General features: G+C 50.3%; 1 protein-coding gene across 1 annotated transcript; it reads right to left on the bottom strand.

The window, feature by feature from the left end:
• Window positions 1-733: 733 nt before the first annotated feature.
• Window positions 734-24213, bottom strand: POLR2A (RNA polymerase II subunit A). The gene is made up of 29 exons (XM_084764339.1): window positions 23670-24213; window positions 15945-16077; window positions 15509-15645; window positions 15243-15416; window positions 14828-15109; window positions 14421-14582; window positions 14091-14311; window positions 13770-13902; window positions 13108-13232; window positions 12787-12997; window positions 11826-12035; window positions 11574-11742; window positions 11341-11435; window positions 11019-11222; window positions 10595-10817; window positions 10290-10473; window positions 9956-10127; window positions 9758-9863; window positions 9056-9261; window positions 7194-7418; window positions 6832-7078; window positions 6120-6220; window positions 4041-4145; window positions 3766-3948; window positions 3408-3611; window positions 2801-2987; window positions 2556-2669; window positions 2306-2455; window positions 734-2225 (listed from the first exon to the last, which is right to left on the bottom strand). Exons 1-29 carry the CDS (start codon window positions 23760-23762, stop codon window positions 1069-1071), a joined length of 5913 nt encoding a protein of 1970 aa, XP_084620465.1. The 5' UTR covers window positions 23763-24213; the 3' UTR covers window positions 734-1068.
• Window positions 24214-24611: the final 398 nt, after the last annotated feature.

Below are 24611 nucleotides of genomic sequence, written 5' to 3'. Positions count from 1 at the left end.
GTAAATAACTTTCCACAAAGGTAGAAAAGCAGAAAGCAACACTTCTAAAAACAAACAAATTAAGAGTCAACCATGTATAATATTCAACTATTTCCCTTATGGAAATTGTATTGTAATACTCCAACAGCACATTACTTTTTTCTTTTTTTAATATTTATTTATTTATTATTTTTACAATGTTCTGTCTGCATGTCTGCAGGTCCACCTACAGGCCAGAAGAGGGCACCAGATCTCATTATAGATGGTTGTGAGCTACCATGTGGTTGCTGGGAACTGAACTCAGGCCCTCTGGAAGAGCAGACGGTGCTCTTAACCTCTGAGCCATCTCTCCAGCCCCTCCTTTCTTTTTTTTAAATTTAATTTTTATAGAGACAGGGTTCCTCTGTGTATCCTTGGCTGTCCTGACTCACTTTGTAGACCAGGCTGGCCTAGAACTCACAGTGATCCACCTGCCTCTGCCTCCCGAGTGCTGGGATTACAGGCGTGTGCGCCCCCACCTTTAATCTCAGCATTTCCGAGGCAGAGAGCCTGAGCTGGAGGCTGCGGAGACTCAGACAGAGACGGTCAGGTTAGCGCCCTGGCTGCTGCTCCTCTGCTCAGTCCTCAGCGCCCACGTGGCGGCTCACAGTACCCTGTGACTCTAGCTCCAACAGCACTGCAGGCGTGTGCAGACTCCGCACATAAGCAGAACGCACATGCACATGAAGCCCCAACTAAGCAGCACAATATAGACTTTTGGTCAAAATTAGTAAACTTTATTTAAATTTCAAAAAATAACAGACAAAAGGCAGCTTAAGCTTTGTTCGTCCAGATCACATGTATGACCCAAAGCAGGAACTAACCTTCCGAGGTTAAAATGCCTGTAGTCAAGGCACAGGCAAGCAAAGACCTCCACGGTGGGGTCAGGCAGGGAACTGGTGGGGCAACAAGGCCCTGCAGTGAGTCGATGGAGGAATGGAGGACAAGACCAAACGTGGGACCCAGGAGACTGTGTCACGGGTGATGTACAGGGCGGAAAGCACTGAGCGTCTCTCACCCTAACCTGCCGCCGCTGTGCCCCACTCACTCTCAGTTTTCCTCATCACTGTCGTCTGGGCTGATGGCCGGGCTGGTGAGGCTGTAGGTGGGGCTAGTAGGCGAGTAGCCAGGAGAAGTGGGAGAGTAGGTGGAGCCCTTGGGGGAGGTGGGGGAGTAGGTGGGGCTGGTGGGCGAGTACTTGGGGGAGGTGGGGGAGTAGGTGGGGCTAGTAGGTGAGTACTTGGGGGAGGTTGGGGTGTAGACTGGGGAGGTTGGTGAGTACGTAGGAGAGGTGGGCGAGTATTTTGGGGTGGTAGGTGAGTACGTGGGGCTAGTGGGCGAGTACTTGGGAGAAGTGGGGGAATATTTAGGGCTAGTAGGCGAGTACTTGGGAGAGGTTGGGGTGTACTCTGGTGAGCTGGGACTGTAGGAAGGACTAGTTGGGGTATACTTGGGCGAAGTTGGGCTGTAGCTCGGTGAGCTGGGACTGTAGCTTGGTGAGCTTGGTGTATAGGTTGGAGACTGTGGTGTGTACCGTGGGCTGGAGGGGGAGTAGCTCGGTGAGGTCGGGGAGTAGCTAGGTGAAGTTGGGGAGTAGCTTGGAGAGGTTGGGCTGTAGTTAGGGCTGGTTGGTGTGTAGTTTGGACTGGTAGGTGAGTAGCTAGGTGACGTGGGGCTGTAGCTGGGTGACGTTGGGGTATAATTGGGACTAGTTGGAGAATAGTTAGGGCTCGTGGGTGAGTAGCTTGGAGAAGTTGGTGAGTAGCTGGGAGATGTTGGGGAGTAGCTGGGAGATGTTGGGGAGTAGCTGGGGGAAGTGGGAGAATAGCTAGGCGAGGTTGGTGAATAGCTGGGAGACGTTGGGGAGTAGCTGGGGGACGTTGGGGAGTAGCTGGGGGATGTTGGGGAGTAGCTGGGAGAAGTTGGGGAGTAGCTGGGGGATGTTGGTGAATAGCTTGGAGATGTTGGGGAGTAGCTGGGCGAGGTTGGCGAGTAAGATGGAGAGGTGGGTGAGTAGCTGGGCGAGGTCGGCGAGTAGCTGGGCGAGGTCGGGCTATAGTTGGGGCTGGTTGGAGAGTAAGATGGAGACGTTGGGGAGTAGGAAGGTGAAGTAGGGGAGTATGAGGGGCTCTGGGGTGTGTATCCGCCAGGGGAGCGTGGCTCATACGCAGGTGATGTTGGTGAGTAGCTGGGAGACATAGCACCACCTATAGGAAAAGACAAAAAGGGAGGTAAGTGATGGAGAGCCTGGCATAGGAGTGAGGCGGAAAGGGGCACAGCAGCTCACCTGGTGAGGGGATGTAGGGGCTTGAGGGTCCAGGGGAGCCTGGAGAGCCTGGTGTGGGAGACCATGCAGGGGAGTAACCGGGGCTGAAGCCACTGGCATCAGATGCAGCACTGGGAGAGAAGCCAGCTGCTCCTGGGGTCATCCCACTCCCTGAAAGGAAGAACAGGTGGCATAAGCCGGAGCTCAAGTAGACCTTCCCCAGCCCCCACAACCTGCCGGGACAAGGCTTTCCCTGGACTAGGCTACTCACCAACACTTGGGGACCAGGCACCATAGGCTGGGGTTGCACCCTGGTTCCAGGGTGTCATTGCAGGAGATATTCCTCCCATTGGGCTGGGTGCAGAGCCAAAGAACATGCCAGTAGCTGCAAAGAAACCGAGAATAATTCACGAGGAACAGCACTCAGGGACTAACAGCACCCTCCCTCGCATGGCTACCCTTACCCATCCTCCACAGACCCAGCCAGTCCTACACAGCTGAAGCCCCCAGACTCACGTCCAGCAGCTCCCAGACCAGGGATGTTGGTGGGGATCTCCATGCCATATTTGCACTTCTCAGCATCAAGCAGGAGGTCAAAACAGCCAGTGCCAGCTGGAGCCAGCTGGCCCAGCATGATGTTCTCAGAGACCCCCTTCATGGGGTCACTCTCCCCATGGGCAGCTGCTTCCATGAGGACATCCACCTGAACAACCAGAAGACACATCAATCCCCTACACACCACAGCACCCACAGTTAGCAGAGGGCAGTGCCATGGCCTGCACATTCCCTACCCTGACACAGCTCCCCCTCTTGGCCGACTCAGAATCTGCCTTTACTAAGCTGGGAATGATGGCTCACGCATTTAATCCCACCACTTGGGAGACAGAGACAGAAGGATCTTCTTGAGTTCAAAGCCAGCCTGGTCTACACAGGGAATTTCAGTGAGGGGTACACAGTGAGACCCTGCTTCATACACACAGACATGATAACGATAAAACAAAACTGTCATTAGCAGCTGGGCATGCAAAGTCCTCAGAAGGCTGAGGCAGGAGGATTACTGAGAGTTTAAGACTAGGGGAAGGACTACACCCTTCCTGAACCCAGGGGGAAAGACCACCATTACCGTTTCCTCAAACGAGCACTTCATGAGGGGTCCAGTGTCCTGGCGGTTGACTCCATGACGAGTGATGGCCATCAAGTGGCCACGGCATGTCATAGTGTCACACAGGAGAGCCAAATGCCGGTAATTGACATAGGAACCATCAAAGGAGATGACATGGTATAGTTCTCGCTCCAGAGCCTTCCGCACTGCCTCAATGCCCAGCACCTGCCATGGAGTTGAAAGAGTCAACCCTGACCCTGTCACTCTGCAGACTGGCAGGGAGGATACCTGGGGTCAGTCCATCCTAGACTAAAAAGTGGATTCAGAGAGGAAGCCTCAGCATGGAAGTCCGTTCAGGCATCACGCACTGTGGACTCACCGTGAAGATCTCCACGATGTCATTGGATGTGGTACGCACAGGGTCCACATCCTTCTCGCTCAGCACCCGCATCAGGCTCACACCGTCCGTCTCCAGGATCCACTCTTGCAGGGCCTTGAACTCCCCGTCTTCTGTGATGATGATCTTCTTCTTGTTGTCTGTCTGAGGCAGGTGCATGTACACCTGGAGAGACAAAGTGAGCTCCAGTCAGGCTGAGCAAGGGCACAGGTAGGAGGGCATCCGGTCACAGGGTGGATGGGGGTTCCGATGCCGACCTTGCTAATCTGCTCAATTCCCTGCAGGGTCATATCTGTCAGCATGTTAGACTCAATGCACCGCAGGAAAACATCGTCATCCATCTTGTCCACAACCTCTTCCTCCTGCAACAAAGGTGAGGTCAGTGACCCTGGCACCTTTGGTCGCCCTCAGTCCTTCCCAAACTATAATCTCCCAAGCAAGAATTGCTTTGTTGGCTCCACTAAGACTCTTAGGTTTTAAAAATAACTTTCAAAATATTTATATATTTACCTTATGAGTGTTCTGTTTGGGTGTATGTCTGTGTACAGTATATGTACCTGGTGCTGGGAACAGAACCTCTAATCCCAGCACTTGGGAGGCAGAGGCAGGTGGATCGCTGTGAGTTTGAGGCCAGCCTGGTCTACAAAGCGAGTCCAGGACAGACAGAGAAACCCTGACTTGAAAAAGCAAACCACCCCCCCAAAATAAAAAAAAAGTAGAGTAACAAGCACTAAACTGGGGAGGGGGCGTGAGGCGAGGTGGCGCACACCTTTAATCCCAGAACTTGGGAGGCAGAGGCAGGTGGGTCTTCAAGTTCTAGGACAGCCAGGGCTACACAGAGAAACTCTGTCTTGAGAAAACAAATAAATGAATTTTTTGTTTTTGGTTTTTTGAGATAGGGTTTCCCTGCTGAGCAAACTCTTTAAAACCTAGCCACGCCCTTTTTGAAAATTTGTTTTGAAACAGGAACTCATGGAGCTGAGGCTACACTGATTCTCCTGCCCCACATCTCAAGCAGTGGAATTGAAGAAACTCACAGTAATCCTCCTGCTTCCACCTCTGTAAGAGCACTGGGCCCAGCTAAACTAGTATTATTTTTTAAAGATTTATTTACTTTATGTATATGAATGCTCCATCTACATGTACACCTACAGGCCAGAGGAGGGCATCAGATCACATTATAGATGGTTGTGAGCCACCATGTGGTTGCTGGGAATTGACCACAGGACCTCTGGAAGAGCAGCCAGTGTCTCTCCAGCTCTTAAGAAGCCTTTTGGGTTGTTTTGTTTTCTTTTTTTGGTTTTTCTGAGACACGGTTTCTCTGTGTAGCCCTGACTTTCTGGACTTACTTTGTAGACCAGGCTGGCCTCGAACTCACAATAATCCGCCTGCCTCTGCCTCCTGAGTGCTGGGATTAAAGGTGTGCGCCACCACGCCCGGCTCCAGACTTCTTACAATTTGGGCTTTCCTTCCTTCATCTTCCCAGCCACAGCTCTCTCCAAAGTAATGCTTTCTATGCTCCCACCTGCTTGACTTGGAATAGCTAAAACCAGAACTAGCTAAATTGCAGATGGCATACACTTGTAATCACAGTACTCCCTCAGAAGTGTAAGGCAGGAGGACCATGATTTACCTGGGCTAATGGGGTATATGGTCAGAACCTGACTCAAAAGAACAAAACCCAAAGAGAAAACAAACAACAAAAAACCAAACCAAACCCAACCAAACGTAAGGTTCAAGGGAATCTGAATCTATGATCTGTGTAGCTCATTCCAGACCAGCAGACAGGTACAGTCTCTGAGGGCCACGTCACTAGCCACGCGGATCCTTGTCAGCTACATACCATTTCCCAAGAACACAAACCCTCCTGCTGCCCATCTGCCCCAAGGCTGAAGTCTACGCAGGAGCTCTGGGTGGAGAGCTAAGGGCAGAGCTGTCGGCACCCCTTCCCCAAAGCATGCTGTTGTCTATCTGGATGCTGTATGGTTATTATTATTATTATTAATTATTATTATTTTGGTTTTTGGAGACAGGGTCTCTCTGTGTAGCCTTGGCTGTCCTAGACTCGCTTTGTAGACCAGGCTGGCCTCAAACTCACAGCGATCCGCCTGCCTCTGCCTCCCGAGTGCTGGGATTAAAGGTCTGCGCCACCCCGCCTGGCCCCTGTGTGGTTTATTTTAAAGATTTTTTCCTTAACTGATCGTTGTGAAAATCATTATTAACCATTTCCTGTACCTGTATTAGGTGGGTGTGACTGACCCTTCAATACTTCTCACATCTTAATGCTTTTGGTCACTAAACAAGATTTTATTTTATCCCCTTGGGTCCCCATTTACCTCCTGCATCTTGTTCTCATCACTGTTCATAATGCGGATACGAAGGACCAGCTTTTCTGCATTGTCATCATTGAAGATGCAATTCAAATCATCGCCAAAACCTGGTAGGACAGTGATGCCCCATGAGAATGACCACCTTACACACACTGTTTCCTAGGCTCACTTCACGTCACTTCCCAGAGGGTTCTGTTGGCTTGTCCATCCTCACAGATACCTCTGTAGAAAGGACAGGGCCAGGGCGATGGCCTAGGGGTGAAAGGTACCTGCTCTGCAAGCACTAGGACCTGAGTTCAGAGCACTCAGTGCAGTGTGGGGAGTGGAGGGGCCGTGTCTGTGACCTCAGTGCTGGGCGTGAGGAGACAGGACAGGTGGATAGCTCCTACAGACTCACTGGTGCAACCACATCAGCCGGTCATCCAGCCCAGATAAAACAGTGGGCTCCAGGTTCAGCCAGAGAATGAAAGAGGAAGACATGGCCAATGCCAGCCTTTGGCCACTGATGTGCAAGTGCCTGTACACATGCACATACCCAAACCAAAGCCAAACACACTGAGACGGGAAGTAAGTACAGGGAGCACTGTCGGGTTTAAGGATCCTAAGAAAGACCTGTGGAAAGCAGTGTTCACGGGGGACTCTTAGGACTCAAGTGAAGTGACCATAAAAGAACAGGAGCCTGTGTGGGACATCCGTGCGGGCGCCTGCCCAGCCTTACCTGCATTGATTTTTTCAGCAATCTGTTCCATGGTGAGCTTCCGGTCGGTCATGTGCTTTCGGTCCAGCTCCACACGCAGCAGCCAGGGGGATATTCGGGCCACATCAAAGTCAGGCATCTCGTAGTACACATTGACCCACTCCTGATCCTCTGCCACCACTGTGCTCTGAGGGTTGGGGTCATAGTAGATGGCTGTGTTGGCAGTCACCTTCCTTAGTGTTGTGTGTTCCAGGCGGCACAGAATGTCCTAGGAAGAGATGACAAGTCATGACGCGGCACTGCAGTCCTGAAAAGCTCCAACGAAATCTTCAAGCAGAGCCGTTCCCACCTCTTGTCAGGCGGTCTACTCTCCTGACTCCTACCTTGGCCCGCTCAGCATCTCGAGCAGACTGGCCTAACAGGAAGACAGTGAGTGACGGGGTCTTTGGCTTCTTGGAAATGTTGATGAGCTCCTTAAGCCGAGGTACACCCAGTGTCACATTCTTGGCAGACACCCCAGCGTAGTGGAAAGTGTTCAGGGTCATCTGAGTGGCAGGTTCTCCAAGAGACTGAGCAGCCAGAGCTCCCACCATCTCTCCAGGATGGGCCTATGGAAAAGCTGGTATTAGACAAAGCCTATCTTGCAAGTTATGGGATGCAGTCAGGGTGAGCCTATTTGTTAGTCATTATGGAACTTGCAAAAGATGACTGTAGCAAAGGAAAAAACACGCAAAACCTCGTCTTACTCAATTATTTCCTCCACAGGGGCTGGGGTTTTATAACCTAATCGCTTTGGGCTATGCTGCAGAAAAGTTACTATAACATGCCAAATCCATTTTGTGTCTCTAAAGAAATTGAATTTATGTGTATGGTCTTTTGCCTGCATGTATATTCTGTTTCTACAGAGGCCAGAAGAGGGTATCAGATCCTATGACTGGAGTTAAATTACCATATAGGTGCTATGAATTGAACTTGGGTCCTTTGTGAAAGTAGCCAGTGTTGTAAACCACAGAGCCATCTCTCTCCTCCATATCTACAGTCTCCATGATGCCTACATGTGTGCATGTGTGGCCCATGCCTGCCACGGCACATGTGTGAGGTCAGAGGACAGCTCACAGAAGTGCTCTCCTTCCATCACAGGGTCATCAGGCTTAATGACAAGCACCTTTATCTACTGAGCTATCACATCAGCTTTGTTGTCTCTCTTTCAAACATTATTTTGTTTCTGGGTCTTCCGTATTTCCATGTGGATGTTGTTAGGATCAAGTTGTAACCTTCTGCCTCAAAAGTGCACTGGGACTTTGGTAAGAACTGCGCCAAGGCTGTAACTCACTCTGGGGATTAGAGACATTTAACAACATTTGAGTTTTCCAATCCAAACATGGAGGTTTCTTTCCATTTAAATCCATTCTCTTTTTGGTTTTCTGAGACAGGGTTTCTCTGTATAACCCTGGCGAGGGTGGCCTTGAACTTACAGAGCTCCACCTGCTTCTGTACCCTTTTGCTGGAGTTAAAGGCCCACACCACCCCATATGAACTTCTAAAAATATTAGCCTGGGCAGTGGTGGCGTAGCCTTTAATCCCAGCACTTGGGAGGCAGAGGCAGGTGGATGAGGCCAGCCTGGTCTACAAAGTGAATTCCAAGACAGTCAGGGCTACAGAGAAACCCTGTCTTGAACCTCCCCTGACCCCCTTTCCCAAAATGTATTGTGTATACAATGTTCTGACTGCATGTGGGGCCTGCAGGTCAGAAGAGGGCACCAGATCTCATTGTAGATGGTTGTGAGCCACCATGTGGTGGCTGGGAATTGAACTCAGGACCTCTGGAAAAACAGTCAGTACTCTTGTAACTGTGAGCCATCTCTCCAGCATGTACTTTTTTGTTTGTTTTGTTTTGTAGAGGCAAGGTTTCTCTGTATAGCCTTGGCTGTCCTGGACTCACTTTCAAGACCAGGCTGGCCTTGAACTCAGACTCCACCTGCCTCTGCCTCCCAAGTGCTGGGATTAAAGGCGTGCACCACCATGCCAGGCCCTCCTCACTTTTAGTGTTGCTATGACACAATGGTATTGCTATGCATAGCAGTCTTGCAAAGATATCAAGTGATGTGAAGAGAAACCGGCTACTCCTAGGAACCATAGAAGCCAATAAGCAAAAGAATGAAACAAACAAACAAACAAACAACAACAACAAAGAAACCACTAACTAACTAAATAAATCAAGGCTAAGGAGAAGCATAGCACTCACAATGGCTTGGTTGAACTTGGACTCTATCTCCCCAAGCAGCCAGTCAAAGGCCTCTCCGCTCAGCCGGAACTCCTCAGCCATGCGCCGAGAGCAGAGTGTGGATCTCAGGTGGATGTTGAAGAGCAACGTGGCATTCTCCTGCGCCTGCCGACTCAGTGGGTCATCCCCATTCACAATCACCAACTTCTTGCTCAATTCCTTGACTCCTGGGACCCAGTAAGGGGCAAAGAGATTGTCAGATCAAAATATAGCAGCAGACTCTAGTCCTCCCATCTAGTCTGCAGACAGCAAAGCAAGTGCTCCTTACAGCTGAGAGGTGCTTATTTAACATATTCAAAGCGGACCAGGCCTCCAGGTTCTCCCAGCATCCCTCAGTCCCTACCTGTTACAGGGCTCTCCTGGCTGGCATACCCAGCCCCCTTACCCTAAACTTCTCCAGCCCAGGGGCTGGGCTGCCCTTCCCTATATAATCCAAACATTTTTGCTACCTGCTCCTTTTGAACCTTTGGCCTCCTGGCTGCTGCACCTGGCTCCCCTCTCCTCACATGTTCAGGGCCACGTCCACTCTGGACCCTCCCCATGCGACAGCCCCTGGCTGTGCTCTCCCTTTTGTCTATATAAACTTCCTCCTCCACCACACCAGGGGCAGTCATGTCCTTTCCTTTCCTTTCCTTTTTCTTTCTTTCTTTTCCATTTACTTACCCTCTACCACTTTGATGGGGTGCAGGTCAGAGGGGAGACGAGGGTTGATGTGAAAGATTTTCTGAGCATTCCAGATCATCCGCAGAAGGTTACAGGGGAGGACCACCTGATGGAGGAGGGATTGAAGGGAGAGCTGTCACTCAGGATGGCCATCCAACAGCAGGGCCCCTCTAGCTAGCCCTCCCTCTTTACATGTACCTTGCTGTCACCAGTAGGGAAGATGACCCTGAGCACTTCCCGATCCTCACGCATCCGCTCAAATTCCCGCTCCAGCTCATTCTGTATGTGGGCGTTGCTCAGCACATCCTTTACCAGATCCTCCTGAAGAGTGCGCCGCAAGGCCCTCTCATTGGTGTAATCAAATCGGAATCTGGAGCGACAAGGGGTGAAATCAGGGGACACATGGACTGTGTTCTCACCACCACAGGACATAGTGTGGTTTCCAAATGTGAACAGACCACTGGGAACGGCTTTAGAGCAAGAATCTTAAATAGAGACATGGTGTGAATTGTCTGTTTGCACACTTTCTTACTTCTTCTCAAAAGCTTTGTTAGAAGGTTTAAGTGTAGCCAGATTCTGGAACTCAACGCTCTCGCCTGCCAGGCCGTCCTCTCCGTAGCGCAGCTGGACCACCTGGTTGATGGAGTTCCGCACAGTCGCATCGTACTTCACCATCACTGACTCCATGGACTTTATCAGCCTTCGCTGAATGTACCCTGGGCAAGGGGGTCAGATGCTCAGAGGTGCAGAGGCCACATTCACCCTGGGAACAGAGCCCTTTAGACCAAGAGCCCCCACCCCCACCCCATGCCCACACGTGGGCCGAGAAGGCCTCACCAGTCTCAGCAGTCTTAACAGCTGTGTCAATGAGACCCTCTCGTCCTCCCATGGCATGGAAGAAGAACTCAGTGGGTGTGAGACCAGCTAAGTATGAGTTTTCAACAAAGCCTCGGCTCTCAGGACCATAATCGTCTTTGATAAAGTGAGGAAGAGTCCGATGCTTAAATCCAAATGGGATCCGTTTGCCTTCCACATTCTGCTGCCCGACAACAGCAATGACCTGGGAGGGGAATAAATAAATAAAAATAAATTTAAAAATTAAAGAAGGCCTTTTACATGTGAGTGGACCTTGTCTGAAGACCCAATGCTGCAGGGGTGGGGGTGGGAAATCATCTCTCACACCAAAACACACACACACTACCTTCCCTCTACTTCCAGCCTCTGTTGTAGGCCACGTGTCTGGAAAAATAAAGCTTCTTACCTGGGAGATGTTGATCTTGGAACCTTTAGCTCCAGACACCACCATAGACTTGAAGTTGTTGTATTCAGACAGTGATTTCTGTGCAGAGGAGCCAGTTTTATCTCGAGCATCGTTGAGAATACGATTCACTTGATTCTCGAATGTCTGCCGCAACGTGTTTCCCGGGGTGGGTTCTAGCTCGTTGTTATGAGCCTTCTCGATGACCTGGGGAGAGTTCTCACTGACACACTGCAGTCTCTTTGCCCTTTTTTCTCTAAACCTGTTTTGTTCTTGTTAAGCTCACATCCCTAGGAAAACTCCTCTGCCCAGCCTTCCTTCTCACCTCTATTACATCCTGTTTAGCCTTCTTGATAGTGTTCTGAATGTCCTGGTAAGTCTTGGAGTCAGCAATGGAGTCCCCAATGCCAATGGTGTGACCTAGGGGGGAAAAAAAGCATTAGCAACAATCACTTTTGGACTCCTAGCTAATCTTGAGGACAGTGTGAAGAAAAAAGGATAAACAGTGGGTGAGGGGAAGAAGACTCAGGTATGATCTGCAGCACTTGCTGTACTTGCCCTCGATGAGGAGCCAGTTGTTAATGACAGTCTGGATGTTGGAGTAGAAGAGGCGGGTGATGTCATGACCCATCTCTAGGTAGGAGATATGGACCAGAGAGCCTGCCGACGTGCCCAGGGACTTCTTACAGAGGATGCCCATGATAAGCTCCCCATTCTCCACTACCACCTGTGGACAAGCACTCACTCAAAGTTTTGTTCTCATCCCCATGTCCAAGTCCTTGCTGTATGTGCCCAGAAGCCATGCCTTACTTTGGTGTCTCCAGGAGAGATGTGCTTGTAAGGGCCACTGTCTTCATCGTCGGGATGGGTGCTGTGGGTACGGATACAATTGATGTGGCCAGGGATGATGAGGGAGAAGATCTGCTTGCCTGTCCACAGGGGCCGGGGCTTGAGGATAGCAGGCTGTGGGACTTTCCCATCCCATGTGGACAGAAACATTAAGAGGTTCATCACTTCACCCTGTGAGGTAAACAAGGAAAAAAGAAGAGCGGGGAGAAGGTCAGACTGTGTGTTTTGTTTATGTCAGGAGGTGTCCTATCCATTGAGGAAAGCCAGATTTGTGGAGCAAAAGGATGCTAGAAGTGTCTTCCAAATTTCTAGTAAAAAACAAAATATTATAATAGTAAGACCAGCCGGGCATTGGTGGCATATGCCTCTAATCCCAGCACTTGGGAGGCAGAGGCAGGAGGATCTCTGTGAGTTCGAGGCCAGCCTGTTCTACAAAGTGAGTCCAGGACAGCCAAGGCTACACAGAGAAACCCTGTGGGGGGGGGGGGAAGAGGGGGGAGAATAGTAAGACCTTATTTTTCTTTTAATAATTAGAAAATAAGAAAAATATAGAAATTATAAAAATTTAACAAGGACATACTTTCCCCTCATCTTTTTTTAAAATCATTTTTTAAAAATTTATTTATTTATTATTTTTATACTGTATTCTGCCTGCACATATACCTGCAGCCCAGAAGAAGGCACCAGATCACATTATAGATGGTTGTGAGCCACCATGTGGTTGCTGGGAATTGAACTCAGGACCTCTGGAAGAGCAGGTGGCGCTCTTAACCACTGAGCCATCTCTCCAGCCCACCCCCCATCTTTATTTTACACATAATACATGAAATTAAAGGAAAACACCGTGCCTCTCCTACTCTGGCTCTTTCATACTCTAAAACCCCTTTGCCCACCCAAGACGGTTTCTGTTCAGATCACACACCCGCTCCAGGAAGACGTCTCTCTTGGTGAATTTGCGCACTGCCGTGAGTGTGTCCTGCACAATACCCATGACAGGCCGATTGCTTTGGGGGGTGACAATCATTCTCGGCACCATGGCCAACTCCTGGATCTCTGCTCGTGTCTCCAGAGACTGCGGTAGGTGCAAATTCATCTCATCCCCATCAAAGTCTGCATTGTATGGAGTTGTCACACTGTAGCCAAAGAGAGAAAGAACTCAGAGTTGGGACTGTGCTTCAGGGACACTTAATGGACGGCTTGGCCTGTTCTCATCTCAGCATGACTCCCTCAGGTAGGAACTGACCTAAGATTCAAGCGAAAAGTAGACCAGGGGAGGATGCGGACCCGATGCCCCATCATGGACATTTTGTGCAAAGTTGGCTGGCGATTGAAGATAACAATGTCCCCATCACACATGTGCCGTTCCACCTAGAGAGGCGAGGTACAGAAAAGGGCTCAGTGAAGGAGTCACACTAGGGATGAAATGACAGTGGACCTAGAATCTCTTGTAGACCGGAAGAGATGATGCTGTGATTTTTTTTTCACTGAAAAGTGAATCAAATGCCCCCTCTGCACAGCCTGGTCCATCACCAGGTCACCATGGATAATCAAATGGAGTAACCACCAACATCCATGGAGCTCTCTCCCCGGCCACGCACTTGCTGATATAATCCCATTCTGGTATCAGGGTTGCCAACACAACTGGGTCAGCACAACCCTTTAAAACAAAAAGCACCCAGCATCACAGCGGCACACACCAACACTAAGGACCCTAAGGCAGGAGGAACAGGAACGTAAAGTCTGCCAGTGCCAGGTCAGCCTGGGGTATATGGTGAAAACCTATCTCCAACAAACCCCCATGACACCTCAACTTCCACCTCCCACTCAACAAGCTCCAGTCTAGGCCAGCCCGTCCTACAGGCAGTTTCCTGCTCTGGCTCAGGCTGGCCTTGGCTTGTCACACACCTTATAGCCAGTCTGCAGGTGCAGGTCACTGGGCTTAGGATGGAAACGCAAGTCAATTCGGTCTCCGTTGTCTCGAATGATGTACTTGGCTCCTGGATACTGGCTGTTCCCCCTGCGAACTAATTCCTGAAGTCTAGGACGGAAAGAAGTATGAAATGAGCAAAATACTTTCCAAAACGCATGCACTCCCACCTTCATTCCACAACTGCAAGCAGATGCCAAACTTATAGACTTCAGTGTGTCACTGCCTCACTCCACGCTGCGAGTGAGCTCCTGATAGCACTCGTCCCGCCCGACCTGCTGGCTGTGACCACAGCACACCTGTCAATGTTGAAGGGGGTGACGATCTCTGCAAAGGTCATGTTGGCAGCGATGGAGCGAGGCACACCGACTTGGTCAATGGACAGGTTAGGGTCGGGGGTGATGACAGTGCGGGCTGAGAAGTCCACGCGCTTGCCCATCAGATTCCCTCGGACCCGTCCTTCCTTGCCCTTCAACCGTTGCTTCAGGGACTTGAGGGGACGGCCAGACTTCTGCATGGCCTACAAGAAAACATAGGAAGGGAACCCAGGCAGTCAGCACTGGGTTCTCCTCCAGAGTCCGGCCCCTACCCTGGCTCCAACCCACACGGGCAGGCGTGTGCAGACGCACCCGGGGTAAGCCGGGCAGTTCGTTGTCCACCATGGTGGCCACATGGAACTGGAGGAGCTTCACGTCCTCTGCGATGACGTGGGCAGCGGCGCCATTCTGCTCGTTCCGCCGCAGCTGGTTGTTGATCTTCACAATGTCAGCCAGCTTGTGAGTCAGGTCGTCCTGAGGTAAGAACTCGCCACAGTCAGGCCACCCGCGACCGGCACACGGTGGAAATCCTTCACCTTCCCGGGGACCATGGTAAGGGTGTCTTTAAAGGTTACACAACTATCAAGTGACAGCATATTTCCACACTCAGACGGGCCCACCTGCCCTTCACACATGCTACACCCAGGTGCGTTCGCAATCATCCTCTAGGCACACGCTCCTTTCCCAGAAACCCAGTGCAGAGTCCTAGAGCAGCTGACCTGGTTTCGGGCAGAGCCCTGCATCACCACAGCAGGCCGCACAGAGAGAGGCGGCACAGGCAGCACGGTGACGATCATCCACTCAGGCCGGGCGTAGCGAGGCTCCATGCCCAGCACAAAGCACTCCTCGTCTGAGATGCGTTTGAAGATTTCGTGCACCCGCTCTGGACTCAGCAAGATCTTCTTCTCCTGAGAGTCCTCGTTCACGTGCTTCCACTCGGCATACAGCTCCAGGCCGGAGCGCCGGATCCGGGGCTGGTAGCGCCCACAGCCGCCGTGGCCCTTCCAGGAGGAGAGGAGCATCAGAGCCCAGCCCCTGCCACTCCTGCCACACCCACCATGAGAGTCCACAGCTCATCGTCATTTCACTGAATTTCCCACAGCTACTTTCCCAGTCTTAGCCAGCCCCTGTCACCTTCTCTTTGGTCAGATCCTCATCACCCTCAGGCTGCTCCACACCAAATTTGTTGTCCATCTCTTCTCCGCCTTCGCAGATGTTTTTGCCCTTGCAAAGGTCATAGACATGTGTGAGGCGTTTCTTGGGCTGCCCCTTAGACTTGGCCAGGATGTCCTTAATCTTTGGGTTGTTCTGGGGAAAGAACAGAGCAGGGTCAACTGGAGCTTCCCCTCACCTGCCAAAGGCAACCACACTCCCAGACTGGACGCCAGTGCCCCACTCACAGAATCTACAAGCAGTTTGGAGCAGAAGAAGCAGACACAGCGCAACACTTTCATCGTCTTCACCAGAAAGCCCACATGAAACACAGGCTTGGCCAGTTCGATGTGGCCAAAATGGCCAGGACACTCCGTCATGTTTCCTGTGGAAACAAACACCTGAAACTTTCTTCAAAGCTCCTACTGACCCTGAAGAGACTAGAGTGTTTGTTTATTTCCAAGACAGGGTTTTTCTGTGTAGCCCCAGCTGTCCTGGAACTTTGTCTGTAGACCTGGCTGGCTTTGAACTCAGAGTTTCACCTTGCTTTGTCTCCCAAGTGCTGGGATTAGAGGTGTGCCCACCACTGCCCCGCTAGGAGACTAGGTTTTTAGGTATCCATCCACTCCTGGCTTTAAGGACCTACAACTATGCCACCAGGGACTCCTATGACCCTGCACTTACCTGCACATGTTTGGCAGCGGCCAGTCCGCTCAATCACCCCCTGCCTTGGATCCATTAGTCCCCCAAGCTTGGGGCGACCTCCCTCCGTTGTCTCTGGGTATTTGATACCACCCTCTGTCACAGACATCCGCTTCTGCAGAAAAGAAAAGCCAGTACCAACTAAGTAGGATTCCTAGTCTGCAGAGCTACAGCTCTGTACTAAGGCCTTAGACAATACCAAACACTTGTTTGACCAGGTATGAAATGGGAATGTCAGCACAGTTAAAACTGAACACTAAACTCGAGCAACACATCCCAAAAGCCACTTTGTGTGTTCCTGTGTTCCTAACAGATACGAGCCTTTGCTCTACACCTACCTCTAATGTTTTGTTCTCAGACAGTCTTGTTATATGTAGTCCATGCTGGCCTCAAATTCAAAAATTATCCTGCTTTTCTTCCAAAAGCTAAGGTTACACACGTACCACTATGCCCAATCCACCTGCCTGTAGCTAGCACTGGAACCCCCAGCTAGCTCTCTGGGTTAAATTCCATTTCACAATGACAGCCACAAGATTTAACATAAAAGAGATGCAAGCTGCTTCAAGAGGCTGTCTTCTTCTTCTCCCGAGCTGAAATCAGGCCATGATTATCTGATCCTCTGGAGGGCCCTCTCTGCACCTGCACTGTGTCTGAGAGCCCAGTGTGCTGTCAAGAGATCTCCACCCTGAGAAGAAACAAGGCACATCAGATTCAGTCTCTCCCTCTCCCCCTCTTTTTTGAGACAGGGTTTCTTTGTGTAGGCTTGGCTGTTCTGGACTCACTTCGTAGGATCAGGCTGGCCTCGAACTCAGAGATCCACCTGCCTCTGCCTCCTAAGCTCTGCAGACACGGTCCTTTTCTGTTCATCTGTACATATGGGGAGGAGGATGCAGTCCTGGCAAGCCCAGGGCCACAAGCAGGCTAAGGCGAGCACTCTGTCAAAAACCATGTCTTGGCTTGGAAGTAACTACGGTGGTCAAGGCAACCCTGAGTATCCTTTCACAATGAAAGCCAGACTTTCAGATTAGGCTTTGGTCCACAGCTTCTAGAGATATAAAGCTCTAAGAATCTAACAGAAACTTCACTGAGTGTTAACTCCAAGATACAGACAAAAGTAGTTTCTCTAATCCTAACACTGACCTCCTAGAAATGAACTCTTATCTCTTAGATACCAAAACCTTGACATTGCAACAAGTTATTTACCCAAGCCTTCAGTCTCAAACAGTCAGCAGAAATTAAACCCAAGACTCTAGTCCTAAGCAGACTCATCCCACTGCCCCTGCGATAGCAGAGACAATACCACCTTGCTAAGTAGCCTCAACCCCTCCCAGAATCTGTCACCCCTGCCTCTAAAGTGCTGGGCACGTACCACCACGACCAGACAGCGTGCGTGTGTCTTTTATGTGTTACCCCAGGCCACAGGGAAAAACACAAACCAGCAGCAGCCGCAGCAGCAGCCGCACGTGTTCACTAAGACCTCATTCTCTTCCCTCTGGATGTTCCAAACACACAGCGCCTGGTCCTCCTATCTTTGGACTTCAACTCACTTCACAGCTTTATTTGCTATAATTCTCTCACCTTACACATTTACACTTCAGCTACAACAAAGTCACCTTTCAATCCCTCTGGTCTTACCCCAGTACACACACACTTTGAGTAAAGTCATTCATTTGTTTAAGACCCAGCTATCCTTTCCAATTCCTCCTTTAAAAAAAAAATTATTAAGTATAGTGTTTTGCCTGCACACCAGAAGAGGGCACCAGATCTTATCAGAGATGGCTGTGAGCCACCATGTGGTTGCTGGGAACTGAACATTTCTCCAGCCTTCCAATTCCTCTTTTTATGTTGTTGGTTTTTCCACCCCACCCCACCCCCAAGCATTGAGGGAATCACAGACAAAGGCATGGTGGCAAGAGAGTGAAGCAGCTGGTCACACTGTGTCTGTAGTCAGGAAGCAGAGTCAAACACAGGCTTCTTGGCTCACTCTATATTAGCCTTATCCTCCCCCCCCCACACACAGGGTTTCTCTGTGTAGCCCTGGCTATCCTGGACTCACTCTGTAGACCAGGCTGGCCTCGAACTCACAGCGACCGCCTGCCTCTGCCTCCCACTGCCTCCCAAGTGCTGGGATTAAAGGTGTGCGCCACCATACCCACGCCTTGTTTTGTTTTTTTAAGACAGAGTTTCTCTGTGTTACCTGGGCTGTCCTGAACTTGGCTGGCCTTGAACTCACAGTGATCTGCCAGCCTCTGCCTCCCAAAAGAAAGAGTCTGTGTAGCTCTAAATGGCCAGGAACTAGCAATTTAGACGAGGACAGCCTTGAACTTACAAGCACTGCCACCATGTCTAGCAGACTTTTCCCCTCCAAAAGATGTATTCTTATGTTTGTGTGTTCTGTGTGCGTGTGCGTGCCTGGTGCCAGAGGAGGCCAGAAGAGAGCACTGGAGTTAAGGTGGTATAAGCTGCTGCCATGTGGGTGCCGGGAACTAGACCAAGGTCCAGTAGGCAGTGCTCTTAACCACCGAACCATCTCTTTAGCTCGTGGCAGCATGCATTTTTAAAAAATTGTTATTGGTTTTTCAAGACAGGGTTTCTCTGTGTAGCCTTGGCTGTCCTGGACCCACTTTGTAGACCAGGCTATCCTCAAACTCACAGTAATCTGCCTGGTCTACAGAGTCCAGGACAGCCAAGGCTACATAGAGAAACCCTGTCTTGAAAAACCAAACCAAACAAACAAAAAAACCGTGTAATTCCCTCAAAATCAGGCTCTCACTGAACCTGGAGCTCCCCGATGTGGCTAGACTGACTAGCCAGCAAGCCCCAGGGACCCTCCTGCCTATGCCCCTGCCGGGACCACAGGAGCAACCTCCACACCAGTGCCTCCCGCCACTAGGTCCTTATGCTCGTGCAGCCAGCTCCTTAGCAGTTAAGCCACTCTAGCTCCAGGTGCCGCGTATTTTAAAAGTGGTAAAATACAAGGCATAATGGCGCACGCCTTTAATCCCAGCACTCGGGAGGCAGAGGCAGGCAGATCGCTGTGAGTTCGAGGCCAGCCTGGTCTACAGAGAGTCCAGGACAGCCAAGGCTACACAGAGAAACCCTGTTTTGAAAAGCCAACAAACAAACAAAAATATTTATTTCTTAGCAACCAGTAACCATCTGAAACAAACAAACAAACAAGCTGAAGAGTATTTAACTCATTAAAATAGAGCCAGGAGTGGTGACGTGTGCCTGTCATCTCAGAAAGAGGCCAGCCTGGGCCTAAATAGACACCTTGTCTAAATAAATAATGAATTAAGAATAGTTTTACTGCCTGTAATCCCAGCACTCAGGAGGCAGAGGCAGCAGATCCCTGAATTTGAGGCCAGCCTGGTCTACAGAGTGAGTTTCAGGACAGCCAGGGCTACACAGAGAAACCCTGTCTCAAAAACCAAACCAAACCAAACCCACACACTGCTCTTGCAGACGGCTGGAGTTCAGTTCCTGGCACCTGTGTCTGGTGGCTCACAACCATCTGTAACGCTAGCTCCAGGGGTTCAACACCTCTTCTGGCCTCTTCAAGCACCCGCACATACACACGGCATACACACACCCCAAACCTTTTTTTTTAAGTGGCAAACAACGTGAATGCAGCTCTAGGGGGTCAGATGCCTCTGATCTCTGTAAGCACCTGCGCTAGTACACACAAAACTACAAGGGGGAAAAACAGGAAGCCAAACCAAACAAAAACTAATTCAGCTTCACAAGCACATGATGTCATTCAAAGGGATCCAGCGCCACCTAATGTTGGAAGTGAACCATGTGCACCTGTGCTTCTCTCCAGAGCCCAGAACAATGCTGTGCCCGCGGCTTTGCTACAGTGCCTCAAATGTGACAACAGTTTGGGAACACTGGATTCAGAGTATTAGGACAGTCTTGTTCTATTCGAAAGATGGGATCTAAGTTATTCTAGAAGGGTTCCTATTATTAAATATTCAGGTGACTCACAATTGTCCTTTCCCCGCCTCGAGACAGGGTTTCTCTGTGTAACTGCCCTGGTTGTCCTGGACTCATTTGTAGACCAGGCTGGCCCCAAACACAGAGCCCACCTGCCTCTGCCTCCCAAGTGCTGGGATTAAAGGCATTCACCAGCACACCCAGCTCCACAACTGTCATTTTCAATTAATGTTAAAATTCATTTACCCAAATAATTTTAACTATATGCCAGTCAGTACCAGGAACGACTTGAAATGCTGAGTAACGGCATTCTATAGAGAACAAGATGTCAAAAAAATCAATCCTCCCAGAGCGACAGGCTATTAAAGTAGTACAACAGGCAAGCGTCACAGAGTAAGGACACCATAGTGAGGGCACAGACAGGAAGGGAGGCCCCTAGGAGGTCTGGGCAATGTCATTCTAAGCAGCAGAGCAATGATTAAACAGCCCCTGGAGCAAGGATAAACTTGCTGTGTTAACAGATAAGCAGGTCAGAACTGCAAAAGAAAAGCAATAGCGGCTAGAGATGGCTGAGTGGTAAAGATCACTTGTTGCTCTTAGAGAGAACCCAGCACCAGCATGTTTGCTCACAACTTTCTTTAACTCCAATTAGGGGATCCAATGCCCTCTTCTCTCAGCACCAGGCACACATGTAGTGTACATACACACATGCTGACAAAACATTCATACGCATAAAATAAATAAATCTAAAAATTATGATCAGGCCGGACAGTGGTGGCGCACGTCTTTAATCCCAGCACTCGGGAGGCAGAGGCAGGCGGTCGCTGTGAGTTCGAGGCCAGCCTCGTCTACAGAGTTAATCCAGGACAGCCAAGGCTACACAGAGAGACCCTGTCTCGAAAAACTATAAAATAAAATAAAAATTATGATCAAAAGATTTCTACAGCTTCAGGAGGACTGAGGCGGAGGGCAAGGAAGGCAGATCTCTGTGAGATTGAAGCCAGCCTGGTCTACAAATGAGCTGCAGGACAGCCAGGGCTACAGAGAAACTCTAACAAAACAAACAACAAAGACAAACTTAGTATAGTGCTGGGTCAAGAGACACATATACTAAAGATTGAATGACCTCCAAAAACTTATGCCAATCTACTCTTCTATCACCAATGCATAAGCATGCCTACTTCCTCAGTATTTTTGCTATCAGACTAGGAGACTCCTTTAACCTGCTATTAGGAAGCCGTTTTGTTCAGTTGAGGACTGAAGGGAAGGCCCTTAATGAACCAAACCCTTAACTAAAGAAACACTTGTTCTGCTGCTAAATGTCTACTCACAACCTTTATCCAGTGTTCTATAGTGCAGGGTTGGGTTTTTGGTTTTTGAGGCAGTATCACTAAACGCGGCCTTGGCAGAGATCCTCCCTCCTCTCTCTGAGTGCTAGAATTAAAGGCATCAAACACCAGTCAGTGCTCTTAACCTCTGAGCCATCTCGCCAGCCCAGTTGGTTGGTTTGTTTGTTTGTTTTTCCCAAGACAGTGTCTCTCTGTGTAGCCTTGATTGTCCTGGGCTCACTTTGTAGACCAGGCTGGCCTTGAACTCACAGGGATCCACCTGCCTCTGCCTCCTGAGTGCTGGGATTAAAGGTGTGCGCCACCACTGTCTGGCCGCCTGGCTTCCTGTTATTACCACACTTGGTGGCTCATCAGCACATCATCTCCCACTGCACTGCTGACCTCCACAAACACCCGCACCCACACAACCAAAGGCATAGACCTTTTTTGGGTTGTTTTGTTTTCCGAAACAGGGTTTCTCTGTGTAGCCCTGGCTGTCCTGGGTTCCCTTTGTAGACCAGGCTGGCCTCGAACTCGTAAGAGATCCACCTGCCTCTGCCTCCCCAAGTGCTGGGATTAAAGGAGTACAAAACCAGGCCATGCTTAAAATTATCCTTTAATTTTATGTGTATTAGTGTTTTGCCTGCTTTGTATGTCTGTGCTCCAAGTGCATAGGGTCCACAGAGGCTAGAAGGTGTCAGATCCTGTACATCTGGAGTGATAAATAGCTGTGAGCCACTACTCAGGTTCTGAGAATTGAACTTGAGTCCTCTACAAGAGCAACTAGTAACTGTTGAGCCATTTCATCTGCCCTATATGTTTTTTTTCTTTTTCGTTTTTTTGAGACAGAGTTTCTCTGTGTATTCTTGGCTGTCCTGGACCTAGCTCCATAAACCAGGCTGGCCTTGAACTCACAGGGATCGACCTGACTCTGCCCTCTGGGTGCTGGGATTAAAGCACCACCTCCAGCTTTCCCTATAAACCTTTGATGTATGTTGGGGAGTCTAAGAGAGCCAGGTGTGGTGTTGCACACTTACGCTCTCGGCACTCAGGAAGGCGAGGCAGAAGAATCCCCATTTCCAGGGCGGCCTGAACTGAACATCAAGATTCTGTTTCAAAATACCAAGAGCTGGAGATTCAAGTGGCCACGTGGTTGGAGCACCTGCCTAGCAGGTACAGGAAAGGCTGACTTTGAGCCCAAGCGAAAACTAAAAGAATTCCAGCCTGGTCTACAATGTAAGTTCCTGGGCAGCCAGGACTACAAAGAAAGAGGCCCTGTTTGTAAAGCAAAACAAAAAAGACAAAACAAATGCTGAAAAATCATACCCCGTCCTTCACACTACAAATTGTTTATCAATTTATAATGTTTTTTAGTTCTGTCAATAGAGCCTCTGGTAAACAAAAGTGGCTCATTATCTGCTTCCTTCCTGTACAATGCTTGGCTCACTGTACTCTCACCATAAAATTTACCTTTATTTAATTTATTAATGTAAGGCTTTGTGTTCTGGTATCTCTCCCATAAAAGCCTGTGGTTTCTGATGTTCTATTACATTGTTGGAATATTTATATTGAATTTATTCTGTGGTGGTCTGTGAGGTAGGTTTTTTTCCTGTTTTTTATGAGTCCTGTCATAGTTGAGCCTTTACCCCAATAGAACTGTCTCGGTCTAGAAACACAGCCACTTAACTCCATTCTATTCCCGCCTGTTCCTTCAGGAGGCAGAGGTCAAGTCTCCGAAAGCTATCCCCTGGGACTCCCCCTTCTCTGGCCGCTCTCCTGTCTGTCCTCATCCACTTCCCAGCAGGTTTTTACAGAGCTGCTCTATGCGCATGTGGGTAAAAACCGCTGTCGTTCTGTTTATAATTACCCGGTGGTTTCCTACTGAAAATAGACATGGGCTCTTTAACATCCTCTGCAACATCCCAAGCGCCCTCAGCAGACCCCTGCCCCAGCACTGGATTGCCAGTCTCTAGGACGCAAGCTCACTCTTCCTCAGTTCCATAACATCTGTTTCCTTCACCTAAAAATAAGCCCACGCCCCAGAACCTATGGCTCAGATGCCCGATGCTCTTCATTAGTGTCACCTCCTCCGACAGGTCTTCAAACCGTGACACCATTCGATTCCAGTGACTTTTTATGGTATTCTAGGAGGTAGGGGCCCTTGTTGTGTGTTCCTGGTGCCTGTCACATAGCAGGGTGCTCGGTATTTTTGGGAGGAAAGAAGGAAAAACAAAAAACAAACAAACAAAAAAACCCAAAGACCTTGAGAATCCACGTCCTGAGTACAAACTTTCAACTACGGCTCGCTGAGCCGCAGCAACTCTAAAGTACGGAATCACCTCCTCCGTCTCAGACTACAGCGCGAGGCGGGACCCCCGCGCGACACCGGCGACACCACCGGCCCCTCCACCCCGGAGGCAGCGCGGACGCACGAGCAGCTTACCAACTCATCCGGGCTCAGGACTCCGAACTGCACTCGCTTGATGGTGCGCAGCGGGCATGCGCTGTCCCCGGAGGGGGGGCCGCCCCCGTGCATGGTGAGGTAGGCGCGCTGCGCAGGCGCAAACCTCGCTACAAAAAGCCTGCGCCACCGCCGGCTAAGCGCTCAGAACCCGTCTGGGCGGCCAGCAGGAAAGAGCTCCCGGGGAAGGGAGGGAAAGGCCCGAGGAGGGGGAAGGGAGGAGGTTGGCGGGGGGGGGGGGAACGGGAAGGGCCGGAGAGAAAGCCTTCTCTCCCTTTCCGGAGATTCCTCGGCTTCCTCCCCCCACCCAAAAAAAAAAAAAAGGAAACAAAAGAAAGGAGGAAGGGAGGTTTTGGGAGGGGAAGGAAGAAGAAGAAGCGGGGTAACGAATAAATAAGTAACCGCGATCCCGAACGGCGGAGGGTACGGCAGTTTGTCTCTCCCCCTTCCGGGAGCCACCTTCTTCTCCAACCGTCCCGGTCGCGCTCTCGGCGCTTCTGAGGAGAGAACGGGCTGAACGACGCCTTTTATAGACTCGCCCTTGTGTCCCGCCCCTTCCTTTCCCGCCCTCCCTTGCGCTACGGGGCCGCCCGCCCCGGCCCGCAGGGGAGACGGGGATGGGGAATGCGCGCGCGCGAGCCGGGCGTTGTTGACCGCGGGGCTCCGGCTCCCTGGTTGGGTGTTCTTTCGCCGTGACAGGAGGAGGAGGAAGAGGAGGATTTTTTTTTTCTTCTCCTGGCCCTGCCGCCTCCCTTCCCCGACTTCCCGTGCACTCCAAGGCTGACGACTTTTACAAAAGTCGGAGATAAAGTTAGGTCACCTCTACTCGGGTTCAAGCTCATTTCCGGCTACGGTGTCTTGCTAACGTTCCCCCTCCCCCCCTACACACACCTGGAAAATGGTTCGTTCTACGCGGCGGGAACA

This window comes from Acomys minous (assembly GCF_964271855.1).
Source record: "Acomys minous genome assembly, chromosome: 16".
In the NCBI taxonomy this organism is placed as follows: Eukaryota; Metazoa; Chordata; class Mammalia; order Rodentia; family Muridae; genus Acomys; species Acomys minous.
This window is presented reverse-complemented; position numbering and strand designations above follow the sequence as displayed.